The sequence below is a fragment of the Otolemur garnettii genome, unplaced genomic scaffold, assembly GCF_000181295.1.
Source record: "Otolemur garnettii isolate 467f Iridium unplaced genomic scaffold, OtoGar3 scaffold00035, whole genome shotgun sequence".
NCBI classification, from domain to species: Eukaryota; Metazoa; Chordata; class Mammalia; order Primates; family Galagidae; genus Otolemur; species Otolemur garnettii.
In genome coordinates this window covers 13,254,013-13,269,082 of record NW_003852430.1, presented here as the reverse complement: position 1 = coordinate 13,269,082, position 15,070 = coordinate 13,254,013, and the positions used below count along the sequence as shown (strand labels likewise).

The 15,070-nt window shown below is 37.5% G+C and overlaps 1 protein-coding gene across 1 annotated transcript in view; it reads left to right on the top strand.

The window, feature by feature from the left end:
• The window catches only part of LMBRD1 (LMBR1 domain containing 1), a 118,509-nt gene that overhangs the window by 53,277 nt on the left and 50,162 nt on the right, over positions 1-15,070 (top strand). Inside the window, exons 5-7 of the mRNA XM_003789675.2 lie at positions 2,455-2,522; positions 6,935-7,023; positions 12,289-12,362. Of these exons, the coding sequence (XP_003789723.1) occupies positions 2,455-2,522; positions 6,935-7,023; positions 12,289-12,362 (231 nt within the window). The remainder of the gene's footprint in view (positions 1-2,454; positions 2,523-6,934; positions 7,024-12,288; positions 12,363-15,070) is intronic.

Sequence of the window (15,070 nt, the reverse complement as noted above, 5' to 3'; positions counted from 1 at the left end):
GGAAGGAGGGAGGGGGAGGGAAGGAGGGAGAGGAAGGGAAGGAGAGGAGGGGAAGGGAAGGAGAGGAGGGGAAGGGAAGAAGAGGAGGGGAACGGAAGGAGGGAGGGGAAGGGAAGGAGGGAGGGGGAGGGCAGAAGAGGGGGGGAGGAGGGAGGGGATTGGCAGGTTGTCCTCTAATGTGCACAGTGTAATGGTGTTCGGCCCACCGCCTGGGTGAAGGGCTCAACTACAAGTTGAACTTTACCTTAGAAATGAGAACAGTGTAACCTAAACATTTGTACCTTATAGTAATCAGAAATAAAAGAGAAATACGATGTTAGCCACATATGAAATTCTTAATTTTCTAGTAATCACATTAAAATAAGTCAAAAGAAACTGTTAAGATTAAGTAATATATTCCAAATTTTATTCCAAATATGGTTAGACATTATTAGTGAGAAATTTATTTTTTATCATTCTAAGTCTTTGAAATTCAGATTTTTTTTTACACTTACAGCAGTTTAAACTAGCCACATTTCAAGTGCTTGGTAGCCACATATGATTTGTGACTATCGTTTTCAACAAAACTCTTCTAGAACAGGGGTACAGAATTTTTTCTGTAGAAGGCCAGGTAGTAAATAATTTAGGCTTTACAAGCTATATGGTGTCTGTCTGTCTTTCCTCAAGTCTGGCATTATAGTGTTTAAATATTCAGCAACAATACTTAATGAACATTTTGTAATTCTGTGGCACACAGAATATAGTTTGCTACATTCTGTCCAGGGCACAGAAAGGAAGGAACCCTTACAAGTTGTTTCCAGGAATCCAGGATAACATTAATACAAAAACCTGAGAAATATAACCTCCATGCATATCCAAAATGACAGACAATATCCCTTAAATATTATAAAATTCTTAAATGTTGGTAAATATAATTCAGAGGTACCTTAAACATATGTTAATACTGTATAACCAAGTTGGGGCTATTTCTCTATTGCATGGATTTTAGAATCTGAAAATCGATTAATAATACAATAATTAATAGGTAAATTAAGAAATTGTCAAAATCGAATGCTTTTTTTTTAAGGGGAAGAAGTATAATAAGAATATATGTCTCTTTTTGAGTTACAGGAATTTGTTTTCTACTTTTTTATGTTTTGTACTGAAATACAAAAGTACATGTATTAATTCAAAAGAGCCAGTGTTATGCTTAATCATGCATAAAATCTTAAGCGCATTTGCATTAAGAACAGGAGGAAGTAAATTAACGGTATTTTAAAGGATTCCTAGAGTGATAATCAGTGTAGTATGTTAGAGGAAAAATAATAAGATGTTTAAGCAATTGCAAACAAAGTCAAAATCATTACTTTTCGATACTACATATTGGGCAGTGAAGGTATGTAAGGTAAGGGAGGTGGTTCCCAATTTAATAAACCTCAATGAGATGTATGTGGTCCCTAGTCCGTTCTTCTAAGGCACATCTTCTCCCAGCCTTTGGTTGATCTTGCGATCCTCTTTAGTCTTTACTTTTTCCTTAGATTTTTTTCCCTAAAGACTCTTATATTCATTGAGAATAAGAACTTAGTATATGAAACACGAATTTACATTTTAAAAGGTGACTTTCAGGGACTTCATTAATATGAGAGAAGAAATGTTATTTCTGACTGACTTAAAATGAAAATGTTATTAATTTTTACATTCATGTTCCGAATACCTAGGGTTTTTTTCTTTTAAATCTTGTGGATTGCGTTATGGCACCAAGCAAAGCAGAGCCTTTAATGCCCCAAATTCCTGGTTTCGAGTCCTTGTTCATCCTCTTCTGGACCTGTGTTATTTGGGCAAATTATTTAGCCTCTCTGCATCTCAGCTTTCTTGTCTCTGAAGTACTCTATTATTAGGGGAGTACTTCTCTTAGGGATGTTGAGAGAATGAAGTGAGCTACCCTCTGTAAAGTCCTGAGAACAGTACCTGGCATAATATATGTCATATATTAAAGTATAGAAGTCTACTCTATGTGTATATATGTTTGTGTGTACAAATGTATCATACATACACACATCTACATATGTATATATACACAGACGTGTATATTAGCGTTTATTATGAATTGGATTAGGGGCATCGTAGATTTTTCACTGTTCTCTAAAGGAATATTTTATTAAATATTCTGATAATTTTACTAAAGATGTCCACTGGAGATTATCCTTTAGGTGTATGCTTTCATAAGGGCTTAACCACTGAAAAGATTTGAAAATCTCATGTATTTCGCAGAGATACTTAAGGTGTGGCATACCATTAATTTTTCTTTGGATTTTAAGGATTTTTTTCAACAAGCGAAACTTTACGCTGTTGATGTTAAGTGTGCATTTGGTGTGAAAATACTGTTATACTGTTGCGAGAGTAGTATTTTGTATTTAGTATTTAGTATTTCAAAGGGTTTGCTAAATGGTACACTCTTTTCCCCTTGGTATCAAGCAAATTAAAACGGCACTCAAGTACACTCTGGGATTCGCTGTGATCTGTACACTTCTTCTCTTAGTTGGGTAAGTCTTAATTTCTTTACTTCAACAATGGAAATAGAATTATTTGAATAATAATAATAATAAGCCATATCTACAAAACCCTAGGAAAGGAAAATGCAAAATGTGAAAAAAATAACAAGCCACCTTTTATGTCTCCACTGAGCAGTCGCCATGGTGGTTCTGTCTGTTCCTCCAAGTTGATGTGCTTGACCCCATGCAGAGCGCCCTTGCCTTCTCTCTCCTCATCCCTGTCTCTTTTCAGATTTGACCCATCAGTCTTTGAATCCTTGCCAAGGAGTTCCTTCCTTAATTTTTCTTAGATTTTTTTATAGTAGTATCAGTGAAGTTTTGTGTATTTGTTTATGCATCTAAAATTCGTTCTTAATGGAAGACATTTATCCTTGTTCATATGGGTCTCGATTCTTTCATCTTTTTTTATGTTAAGAAGTCCTTCAGTTGCTAATAAGTTTTTAAAAGTTTCTGTTTATAATTTAGCCTCCCAAATTTCAGTAAATAACTTTCAACAAGGAAAAACTTATGTTCATTACATGTAATTTGTCATGGGAATAAAATTGTATAGTAACTTTGGTAGTTTCAGGCGTCTAAGATGCAGATACTTTATAGGTAATGTCTAGTTACCTTTGCCTGCCTCGAAAGAGTGTCATGAAAAAGTAATTTTTGAAATAATATTTTTTATAGTTTTGCTATTTATTTTTGCTGCTAAATATATTTTTTAAAGTCTGTTTTGGCTTTTTAAAGAAAGCCAAATGTACTAATGTTAGTTTTCTTTGTTAATGTGGAGGTCTCTTGTCTGTGAACTTAAATATCTAGACTAGGAATCAGCATATACTTTTCTTAAAGATTAGATTGTAAATATTTTAGGCTTAGGGTCCATATGATCTCTATAGCTCAGCTAGCCTTTAGTAGCTTTGAAGTAATCAGAGACAATACATAGACAACATGCCCATGCTCCAGGAAAACTGTATTCATCATGAACAGAGGCAGCCAGTACTTCACCAACCCTTGATTTTGAACATGACTAAGAACCGTTGATAAAACTATAAATGTCTGCAGTAGCCAGAATAAAAGAAAAAGGAATTGAAAATTAGTAGTGGAGGAACAAGTTCTTTCAGAACTGGGGCACCTAAGAGGAGCTCATATTTGAACCAAGATTTGAGAGAACAGAAATTGGTCATCTAACTTGATAAAGAAAAAATACGAATAGCATGTAAAATGTGTTAGTCTTTTGGGGCTGCTATAACAAAGTATTGTCCATTGGGTGGCTTACATGGCAGATATTTATTTTATTTTGTTTTATTTTATTTTATTTTTCTTGAGACAGAGTCTGACTATGTCGCCCTCGGTAGAGTGCTGTGGCATCACAGCACACAGCAATCTCCAACTCTTGGACTTAAGCAATTCTCTTGCCTCAGCCTCCCAAGTAGCTAGGACTACAGGTGCCCACCACAACTCCTGGCTGTTTTTTTGTTGCAGTTGTCATTGTTGTTTAGCAGGCCCGGGTTGGATTGAACCCACCAGCCTCAGTGTGTGTGGCTGACGCCGTAACCACTGTGCTATGGGCGCCGAGCCAGACAGGTATTTATTTTCTCACAGTTTTGGAGGCTAGAATTCTATGAGTAGGGTGCTGGCAAATTTGTCCTCTGGGGAAGACTTTTGCTGGCTTGTAGATGGCCACCTTCTTACTGTCCTCATGTGCGTGCACAGGGAGAGGGAAAAGGGAGAGGGGAGGGTGGAGACGAGCCCATGCATGTGAAGACTCCTTTGTAATTCTTCTTCATATGGGACCCCAGTGTCTGGGACTAGGGCTGTGCCTCTATGACTTCATGTAACCTCAGTTCCCTCCCTAAAGGACCTGTATCCAAGTACATCACATTGGGGGTTAGGGCTTCACCATATGAATTTTAGGGGACATTGTTCGATCTGTAAGGTGTATTAACCAGGAGGCTGAAGTTAGCATGGAGTGTTTCAAGAATGACATAAGAAAGCATGATGTGATTTATACCTTCCCTTCCTGTCCAAAAAAAAAAAAAATGTATACCATGATGTTTCAAGGGTTTATGTGGCCAAGTGATTGATTAGACTGGATGTGACATCAGCCAAGTAGATGAACTCTGGAGCTAGGTAGACAGACTCTAGATCACGTGCAATGTTCCAGAAATTTTTAGAAATTTTGAGTTTTATCCTGTTGAGCAATCAAAATACAGTAAAGAGGTGTACTTATTTGCATGAATGCATGAAAATAAGTATATACGGCTTGACGGCACTCTTGACAGGGGAATTGGGGGGCTGGGTTGAAGAAGTGGTGTATAAATGTTCAGTAGGAGGATCAGCTGGGCACCGTGTGTAAGTTCCGATAAAAGGTGAGGGTCAGAACTGGAGTAGGTGCAGGGAGAGCAGAGAGGCGGAAACAGAAGCCGTTTGGAAGGTAAGTATGACTTGGTGACAGAGTGTAGCAAGTGAAAATCTTACGTTCAGTTCTGCTGAATTCATCATTTTAATTTCATATCTACTGGAATTCATTAGGTCTTCCTTTGTCTCTTCTTTTAGAGATAACCTGTATTAAGCTATTTCAGTGAATCAGTTTGGTTATAAAATATTTTTACTAAGCAATTTTTCAGTTTTATTATTTTCAAGGGTATGAGGAAAAATGATAATCTCACTAGGCTCTAGTTCTTATTTTGATGTAGTACTTTGTGTCTTTGGAAGCTGAACTGCCCGGTAGTCATTTTTTTTTTTTTTCTTTTTTCTTGAGAATGACAAGATAATGTATCTGTACCTTTCTACCATACAAACCCTATTGTGTTCTAAGTCTTGATTACTTCAGTATTATCACCATTTAGTAGCTGCCTGACAATCTAATTAAATGCTGCCTCTCTCAACAAATTTGATCTCCCTGCCTCATTTTGACTTCATTGCCTTTTCTAATTATTCCTTTTTCTTTACTGATACTTATCTGCTGGGCTGATCTGTGGTCAGTGAGCAGTGGTTTTCTCCTTCTTGTGGTTAAAAGGCTGATGTGCTTCCACTCCAGTCAGCTGCTGCTTGGCCTTCTAAAGTTATCCTGCATCAGTCCTGTTGAAAGAGGAAAGCCCGGTTCATCAGGGTCCTCCAGAACTAAGGCCAGGCTGTGTGTTGTGATTAGTGTCTTTGCCATATTGGTTGTTAAATGTTTTCAATATTATTGCTCAGGATTTATAGACATACATAGTTGTAGCCATCTGAGTTCTGCTGATGAGTGTTTTCTTAATTAGTGGGAAGGCATTTTAGGTCTGTTTCTTTTTTTTTATTAATTGATAGCTGTATACATTTATGCATGCATGGGGTACAGTGTAGTGTTTTCATATACAATTTGAAATACTTTCATCAAGCTGGTTCACATAGATTTTATGTCATTTGCTTTGTCATTGTGTCAAAACATTTATATTCTAGTTCTAGAAAAGTTCACTGTACCCTTGTTAGACAGATATATAGGTGATCTTTCCGGTCACCCTCCCACCACCCAGCCACCCTTCTCCCCTCCCCTTCCTCACCCCCTTCCCATATTCTTGAGCTAGAATTAAGTTGTATCTTTCATTTGAGAGCTATAAATTAGTTTCATAAAAGGGCTATGTACATTGGATACTTTTTCTTCCATTCCTGTGATACTTTGCTAAGAAGAACATTTTCCAGTTCCATCCATGTAAACATGAAGGAGGTAAAGTCTTCGTTTTTCTTTAGGGCTGCATAGTATTCCATGGTGTACATATACTACAGTTTATTGGTCCATTTGTGGATTGATGGGCACTTGGGCTTCTTCCATGATCTGGCAATTATGAATTGGGCTGCAATAAGGTCTGTTTCTTAAATTATAAAATGCTGGAGGTAAAGTAGCGGAGGAAACTGCTTTGAGTTTGTGCTTTAGTTTATGCCTAAAAGTGTTCCGATGTTACTCTCTGATAGAGCTCTTTGAAATTAATATTTCCCCCAAGTCATGCTGGTAAAGTTTGGATAGCTATTAATATCTTTGTTTGTTGATTTTGTGTGTGTGTGTGTGTGTGTGTGTGGTTATATAAGGTTCCTCTGGTGTTACTCTTGTTGACTATTTAAACTGCTGGATAACTCTGTTCATGGTTTTGAACATGAACATGTCATCAAGAGCAAAGGTTCATTAATCGTCTCTGTCCCTGTACAATATCTCTGATTACCTAAAACTGAAATGATGGAGGTTCAGAATATTGAATATTCTGCATATGAATGGGGTTTTTACGTGGCTGTAATGTAGGTTTCGATTTTAATTGTGTTACAGATGGTATTTGGTAAAACATAGAAATCTTGGTTTTAAAAAGTTACTAAAACTTTGTTTTAGGCCATGATCTTTTATTTTAACCTTTCACCTTTAAAGCCATCACATAGAGTCCTTTTCTGCTTTGTAGTGCTTTTGTTCCCTTGAGTGTTCCCAGTGACAGAAATTCTACAGAGTGGGAAAAAGTGAAGTTCCTATTTGAAGAACTTGGAAGTAGTCGTAAGTATTCTTTTAAATACTAAGAGTAATTCATATTTCCTCATGCATGGGACCTTTGAAAAGTAGGCTGATTTTCCTTTGTGAAGAATTCTGCCCCGCAGTTTCTTTAACCTGTTAGGCAAGTCAGGCCCACTGTGTTGCTAAGGTTCACTTCAATTATCTTGCTATGACATAGCTAGTTTCTTGATTGCTTTATAAAATTACCATGTTTAAAAGAAAATTTAACCTTCAAAGTATTCAGCAGTGAAGGTGTTACAGTTTCTACGTGACCTTTAAGTCACTCAGGGTAATATAGAATAATTTTACCCTGAGTGCCGAAAGGTGCCGAAGGTAGAGGGTGCCGAAAATGTATACACACTTTAAGAAAGGAAAAAGCTATATTACAATTGTAATCCTCAAGTCACATTTGACTTCTGCAATTACAAGAAATACAAAATACAAAATGTATTTCTTGTATACAAGAAATACAAAATACAAAATGCAGTGTACAAGATAACAGATGTTGCTGTATTTTATTACAATTTTAATACCGTTTTTTCCTTGCTTAAAATATGTATACAGTTCTTTGGCACCTATTGTATTAAAGAAATGTACTGGGTATGTTGGTTTTTAATTAGTAAGAGAGCATACTATTTTTTTTGAGATTAGGTAATCTATATTCAGAATATACATTACAGAAGTTTTCATATGAATTAAATAATTTTTTATTATAATTTTACCTCACCAAAACCTTTTCCTGTTGCTTTTCCAGAAATTTTCTTTAAATTGGTCCATGTGACCTTGGTTTTTAGGGGAAAAAAGCAGATTCAGGGGGTTAGGTTAAGACAGTTGACATTAGAAAGCAACATTAAATAAGAATGTGTATCCTGTTACTCAGAACTTCTCGTGCATTTGGAAATAGCAACTTAATTTTCAAAGAAACCCAGAATACTCATTTTTATAAACACGTCAAGAAATTTTATTGCTTTGGTATTTATCCTAATATGTACTGTACATTCTTTAATTAGCATTTCTTTTTACCCAGACCCAATATTAAATGACGATCAAATTACATCATAGCGTCTGCCGTACATGTTCTTAATTTTCTTGCTTCACTTAAGATTTCATCTTGTAAATTGTGGCCCATTAATATCTTGCTGATACCAGCAAGAATGAGGATAGTAGTCCTGGCATCTACTAATACTGAATTGTCAAAATTTATGCATCTCGATTCTATTGCTGAGAAATAAATCGCTTCTTTTCTTCTAATTAACTCCTTCAGGTATTTTGAGTGACTTACCTTTTGTTTGAAACTTTATAAGTTAAACTTTGAGTATTTGTATAACTTGAATCAGTGATTAGATAGGTATTTTGATTAATGATTAATCATTAATCAAATTAATCAAATTAATCAAATTAATTAATTTTGATCAATTATTTTGATTTCTGTAATCTGGTTCTCCTTAGTCTTTTTTTGTCTCAAATCTTAAACACCATCTTCTAGAAGACATTCTGCATATTACTCTGGATCTGCTGGCCTTTTAGGTCCAAAACAGTCACCCAATTACTATTCATTTCTAGTCTTGTCTATCAGCCTACCTTCCTACATTTTTCAGGCATCAAGGATATTTAACCTTTTAAAAATATATAGTTTGTATGTAGTGAACTATGTAGAGCTTATGCACACATGTGTACAGTCAGTATAATTGATTGCATTCAAGGCGTAGAACGCATCCATCACTCCAGAGGTTTTCTCAATTTGCCTGTTCAATTGATATCATCTCCCATGAGAGGCACTACCGTTAGACTTTTTGTCAGTATGTATTAATTTTGCTTTATTTTTAATATCAAATATTATGATTTTTATTTTTGTATGTCTGGCTTCTTTCACTAATTTTTTTTTTTTTTTTAGACAGAGGCTGTGTCGCCCTCAGTATAGTGCTGTGGCATCACAGCTCACAGCAACCTCAAACTCTTGGGCTTAAGTGATTTTCTTGCCTCAGCCTCCCAAGTACCTGAGACTACAGGCCCCTGCCATAACACCTGGCTATTTTTTGGTTGCAGTTGTTGTTGTTTAGCAGGCCTGGGATGGGTTGGAAACTGCCACCCCCAAAGCATGTGATTTGTGCTTTAACCACTGTGCTACAGGCACTGAGACTACTAGTGTTTTAAAATTCATGTGTATAAGTACTTAGCTCCTTTTTTTTTTTGCATAGAATAATGCATTTTATGAATATGCTGTAAGTTGTTTATCAGTACAGTCTGTTTATTGTAAAGATGTATGTACCCAGATCATAGACCCTACCATGTCAAGAGAATTTATCTTCAAGTGTTTCAGCATATTTATTCATCTTTACCCAAATGTGATTAATTCATAATGATCAATTATGCATGATTTGGCTCAGATAATTATGACTATTGGTAGTATTAACTTTTCTTTTTTCCAGATACATTAGCATAATATCCATTTTATCAATTCTAAGACACATAATTTTTGATGTGTTTTTAATCTCTGTTGTTAGGATATATTTTTAAAGTAATAGTACCTTAAAATTGCTATCAGATACCAGATCTGTCCTAGTTGTATAAAAACCTTCTGTTGATGCTTCTGGTAAGATCGAGAAGATAACAGTATTAAAAAGTCTTTGATTTGATAAAATACATTTTTAAAAAATTAAGGCATAAAAATTTTCATTACATAGTAGTGACTTTGTTAATAATATACTTTATGTGTCATATAAAACAGATTTCAGTTTTAAGATCATTGTACTTTTATTAGTATTTATGAAAGATTAATGTTAATTCATTAAATTAATCAAAACTTTGTATTTGATGCAGTAGGACCTGCACGAGATCAATACAAGCCCAACAGGACCTGTATGAAAACTGGAAAAATTATTACTCCTACTTAACAATATGCAAATTTTCACAGTATTTAATTACGTAGTCTGATGTATTTATGTGAAAGTGTTACCCTTGCCCCTTGCTCATTGGCTTCTCTTTAAATAATTTTCTGAATCCAACCTGTTGACATGGTGTCCTCTATCGACATAGTGTCCCTGTTGAGGTGGTGTCCCCTGTTGGCCTGGTGTCCCCTGTTGATGTGTCCCTGTTGATGTGGTGTCCCCTGTTGACGTGTCTCTGTTGATGTGGTGTCCCCTGTTGACGTGTCCCTGTTGATGTGGTGTCCCCTGTTGACGTGTCCCTGTTGATGTGGTGTCCCCTGTTAACTTGGTGTCCCCTTGTCGATGTGGTATCCCCTGTTGGTGTGGTTCCCCTGTTGACATGGTGTCTCCTTGTTGACGTCCTGTCCCCTTGCTGACATGGTGTCCCCTGTTGACGTGGTGTCCCCTTGTTGACGTGGTGTCCCCTTTTGATGTGTCCCCTTGTTGGTGTGTCCCTGTTGACATGGTGTCCCCTGGTTGATGTGGTGTCCCCTTGTTGATGTGGTGTCCCTATTGACATGGTGTCCCCTTGTTGATGTGGTGTCCCTATTGACATGGTGTCCCCTGGTTGATGTGGTGTTCCCTGTGACATGATGTCTCCTGGTTGATGTGGTGTCCCTGTTGATGTGATGTCCCCTTGTTGGCATGGTATCCCCTGTTGACGTGGTGTCCCCTTGTTGGCTTGGTGTCCCCTGTTGACGTGGTGTCTCCTTGTTGGCTTGGTGTCCCCTGTTGACATGGTGTCCCCTGTTGACGTGTCCCTGTTGATGTGGTGTCCCCTGTTGATGTGGTGTCCCTGTTGATGTGGTGTCCCTATTGATGTGGTGTCCCCTGTTGGTGTGGTATCCCCTGTTGACGTGGTGTCCCTATTGACGTGGTGTCCCCTGTTGGTGTGGTATCCCCTGTTGATGTGGTGTCCCTATTGATGTGGTGTCCCCTGTTGACATGTCCCTGTTGATGTGGTGTCCCCTGTTGGTGTGGTGTCCCTATTGATGTGGTGTCCCCTATTGATGTGGTGTCCCCTGTTGGTGTGGTGTCCCTATTGATGTGGTGTCCCCTGTTGGTGTAGTGTCCCCTGTTGATGTGTCCCTATTGACGTGGTGTCCCTGTTGATGTGGTGTCCCCTATTGACGTGGTGTCCCCGTTGATGTGGTGTCCCCTATTGATGTGTTATCCCTGTTGACATGATGTCCCTGTTGACGTGGTGTCCCTGTTGACTGCTATCCCCTGTTGATATGATGTCCCTGTTGACATGGTGCCTCCTGTTGACATGGTGCCCCTGTTTGACGTGGTGCCCCTGTTGACATGGTGCCCCTGTTGACATGGTGCCCCCTGTTGACATGGTGTCCCCTTCTTGATGTGGTATCCCATGTTGACATGGTGTCCCCTTGTTGACGTGGTGTTCCCTGGTTGACGTGGTGTCCCCTTGTTGACGTGGTGTTCCCTGGTTGACATGGTGTCCCTGTTGATGTGGTGTCCCCTATTGGTGTGGTATCCCCTTGATGGCGTGGTGTTCCCTGTTGATGTGTTCCCTTGTTGGTGTGGTGTCCCTGTTGACATAGTGTCCCTGTTGATGTGGTGTCCCCTGTTGATATGGTGTCCCTTGTTGATGTGGTGACCCCTGGTTAATGTGGTGTCCCCTTGTTGACATGGTGTCCCTGTTGATGTGATGTCCCCTTGTTGGCAGGGTGTCCCCTGTTGACATGGTGTCCCCTGTGGATGTGGTGTCCCCTGTTGGCATGATGTCCCCTGTTGACATGGTGTTCCTTGAATCTGTTTTCTATGGTGTTTGCTTTTCGTTTTTTTGCCAAGTAAGCAAATTAGTCCTTTCAATTAAAGAGTGAAGTAAACTCTTTAATTAAGATTCTAGTTTTAGACTATTTATGAAAAACTTATTAAAAATTAAGAACAAAGAAACTGTAAGTATCAAGATTGAGAGAAGAAGGGTGAACACTCAAGGTCAACCATTTTCCTACATAATGTTATTTCTCAGAGACTGTCACTGAGAAAGTCCAGGAAATCTTTTTATTACCTTTTGAGCATCTAATATTTTTTTGATTTCTTTTTAGGACCAATCATTAGTAATTTTCCTCTTAATTTTAAGAGGTAAAGGAAGAAATATTAGCTAGTCTGAGAGACCTTTTGCAAATCATTTGTGAAGAGCTTTACATACCCTGTTCTCTATTTGGAGTTAGCACTTCAAGGACTTGGTAATACTTATTAATTTTTATATGTTGTGAATGTCTAAGAAGACTAATTTTTTATCTTTTCTATTGATTTGTTGAGTATAAATATTGAGTAGCATATATGTACTTTTTTAAAAGCTTTTTTTTCTTTACAGATGGTTTAGCTGCACTGTCTTTTTCTATTAGTTCTCTGACCTTAATTGGAATGTTGGCAGCTATAACTTACACAGTAAGTATGGTGGTGATAATGAGTTAAATTAAAGAACTGCCTTAGAAAGTAATTTTTTAACCTTGGCAAACTGTTGAACTTAATTGTGTTTTCCTTTTTACAATTTTAATTTAATTTTTATTCACATTTCTTTGCTTAAGAGAGAAAAGTTTAAGCTACTTAGTCACAATCATTTTGTCTATATTTTGGAAATCAGAAACAAATTTTATAACGTGAAGTTTGGAAGTGGTTATATTACCATGTTGTAATACATTTAGTGATTTGTAAGTACACTGGAACTCTGAACCGTAGACCAGTATCTGTTACAGATTCAGTAGATTAATTCTACTTGGGGATATAGGGCTTTTAAATCGATAATTTATATAGTTTACTACTTCTCTAGTATATAGGATCTAAGGTTTTTAGTCTCCTACTTGTTGTAAGGTGTGAATTATACGCTAACGAAGTTGGGTACAGATTGCTATTTGAGTCCTGCTCAAATTAGAGAAGGAAAAGCTGTGCGTGCTTCTTATCTGCACCCAGGCATCGTGTAAGAAGCATTACAGTTATCTGCAGCCTCTTAGATAAATGAAGTTTATGTTTGAAGCACTCTTAATACTCACAAAGATGGAAAATACTGGTTATAAAGGAAACATTTTTGGATGTTTATTCAATATCGCTCCCTTTATATGTATGAGAAATGGGCTATTAGTGTAGTAGCAGAATCTGGTTTGTTACATGATCACTCATGTGTCATAACGTATAATAAAAGAATCCTAAAACACATGCATTTTAATACATGTGTCTTACAAGTGCTTATTTGGGTAGTCAGTTTTATTACTCATTGTGATTTTTGTGTTTTAATGTATTACCATATAAAGAATTTAGCATATAATATCAGTGGGTGATTATCTTTCTATCTCACAGAATATGTCTACAAAACATTACTTATTTGTCTTTTAAGAAGCATTTACAAGTTAGCAAATGAGATGCCAGGTCTGGATTCTAATTGCTATTCTCTGATTTGTTATGTTAATCTTGGATTTATCTTTTAACCGTCTTGGATCTGTGTCTTCCCTATTAAATAGAAATGAAAAATGCCTCAAGGGATTTTTGAAGGTCAGATCATACTGTTTATAAAAGTGATTTGAGAACTACAGGGAAATGAGAACATAGCCGTAGCTTAAAGTTTAGTTAAGGGAAACAAATGCAAACAGACTATTTAAAGTCAGTGTCAAGAACCAGGAAGGGCCTAAACTTTTACCCTGCTTTCAGTCTGTGAGTTTTATGAATGGTGGCTAAAGATCGAGACTTCTATGTCAAAGACAAAGAACTTTTTACTCAGAGCAATAGCGAGAGCCATAGTGTCAGCATTTTTCTTGTGTTGGTTCCCTAAGTTCTAATTCCCAGAGGACAACAGGGAGAGAACCAGGTGAGTCAAGCACATCGTAAGGCTTATTAGAGAAGAGGAAAGCTGAGCTCAGGAAAGCTGAGTCTCTTAGAATGGATGGTAATGAGCATGCTTGCCATTTGCTCCAAGGAAGATGGTATCCTTATCTGGCAAGGCTCTTTGCTGTTCAAACTATGCTGTGAAAAGTTAGTACCACAAAAAACAAACAAAAAAATTAACAAACATAAAAAGAACAGCTGTTCCTGGTTTGCAAAATGTGCAGAAATGAAAGATGCACAGAGACTTACCTCTCAGTGGTCAAGTGGTAGTAGATACTCTGAAGAAAAATATGGCACATGGAGGCTGGGGAACCTCTGCCACAAGGCCACACGTGGCCTTCCAGATCCCCAGGGGCTGCCCTGCAACTGGACCCAAATTTCACAGAACAATTCCTTTTAGTAAAGGGATGTGTTTTGTGAAATTTGGATTCCGGTCAAGGGATTCACATTCAAGGATCCAGAAGACCACAGTTGGTCTCATACTGCAGGTTCCCCAGCAGGAATAGCCTCTCTAAAGTCTGAACAGAGCCCTGAATGAGGTGAGAGCAAGCAGTAAGGCGGGGTGAGTGTCCGGGTCCTGCCCTGGGAACACGTCCGCTGTGTCACCTCACCTCCCAGCGAGGAGGCAAAACCTCGGTGGCAAATGTCAGCCAGGAGCAGAGCAGTGGAAGTTTAGATAAGAGCAGGAGGCCTATCATGTGGAGCCTTTAAGGCTGTAGTTAAGGATTTTGTATTTTATTCTGACTGAGGTTAGAAGCTACTGGAAGGTTTTAATTGAAAAACATGTTGACATTGTTCCTCTCATGGTTCTGAATTCTATAAGCTATCAGGGTAGACATGCGAGTAGAAAAAATGAGTGAAGTTATTAAAACGATTTGAAAGAAAGCACTGCAGGAACAATTATACAGATAAATGTTTTAAATTAATATTTTATATTCAGATTGAAACTTTGAAAATTATCATTTCAACAGTCAATTAAACCAAATATAACCATACTGAATTAGTTAAAACATACTTATAAGAGTTTTACCTGTTTAGAACACAGCAGGTCCTCAAATAATACCATTTTGTTCAATGTTGTTTTGTTACAATATTGATGAGGAAAAAAGCAATTCCTGACCAGGCCACTGTCTGTGTGGTCTGCCTGTTCTCCCCGTGTCTACGTGGGTTTTCTCTGGACACTGCACTTTCCTCCTGCATCCAAAAGTTATGCACTTTAGATTAATTATCAATTCTAAATTTGTACAACTCTGTGTGTGTTGTGTGTGAATGCGTGCGTG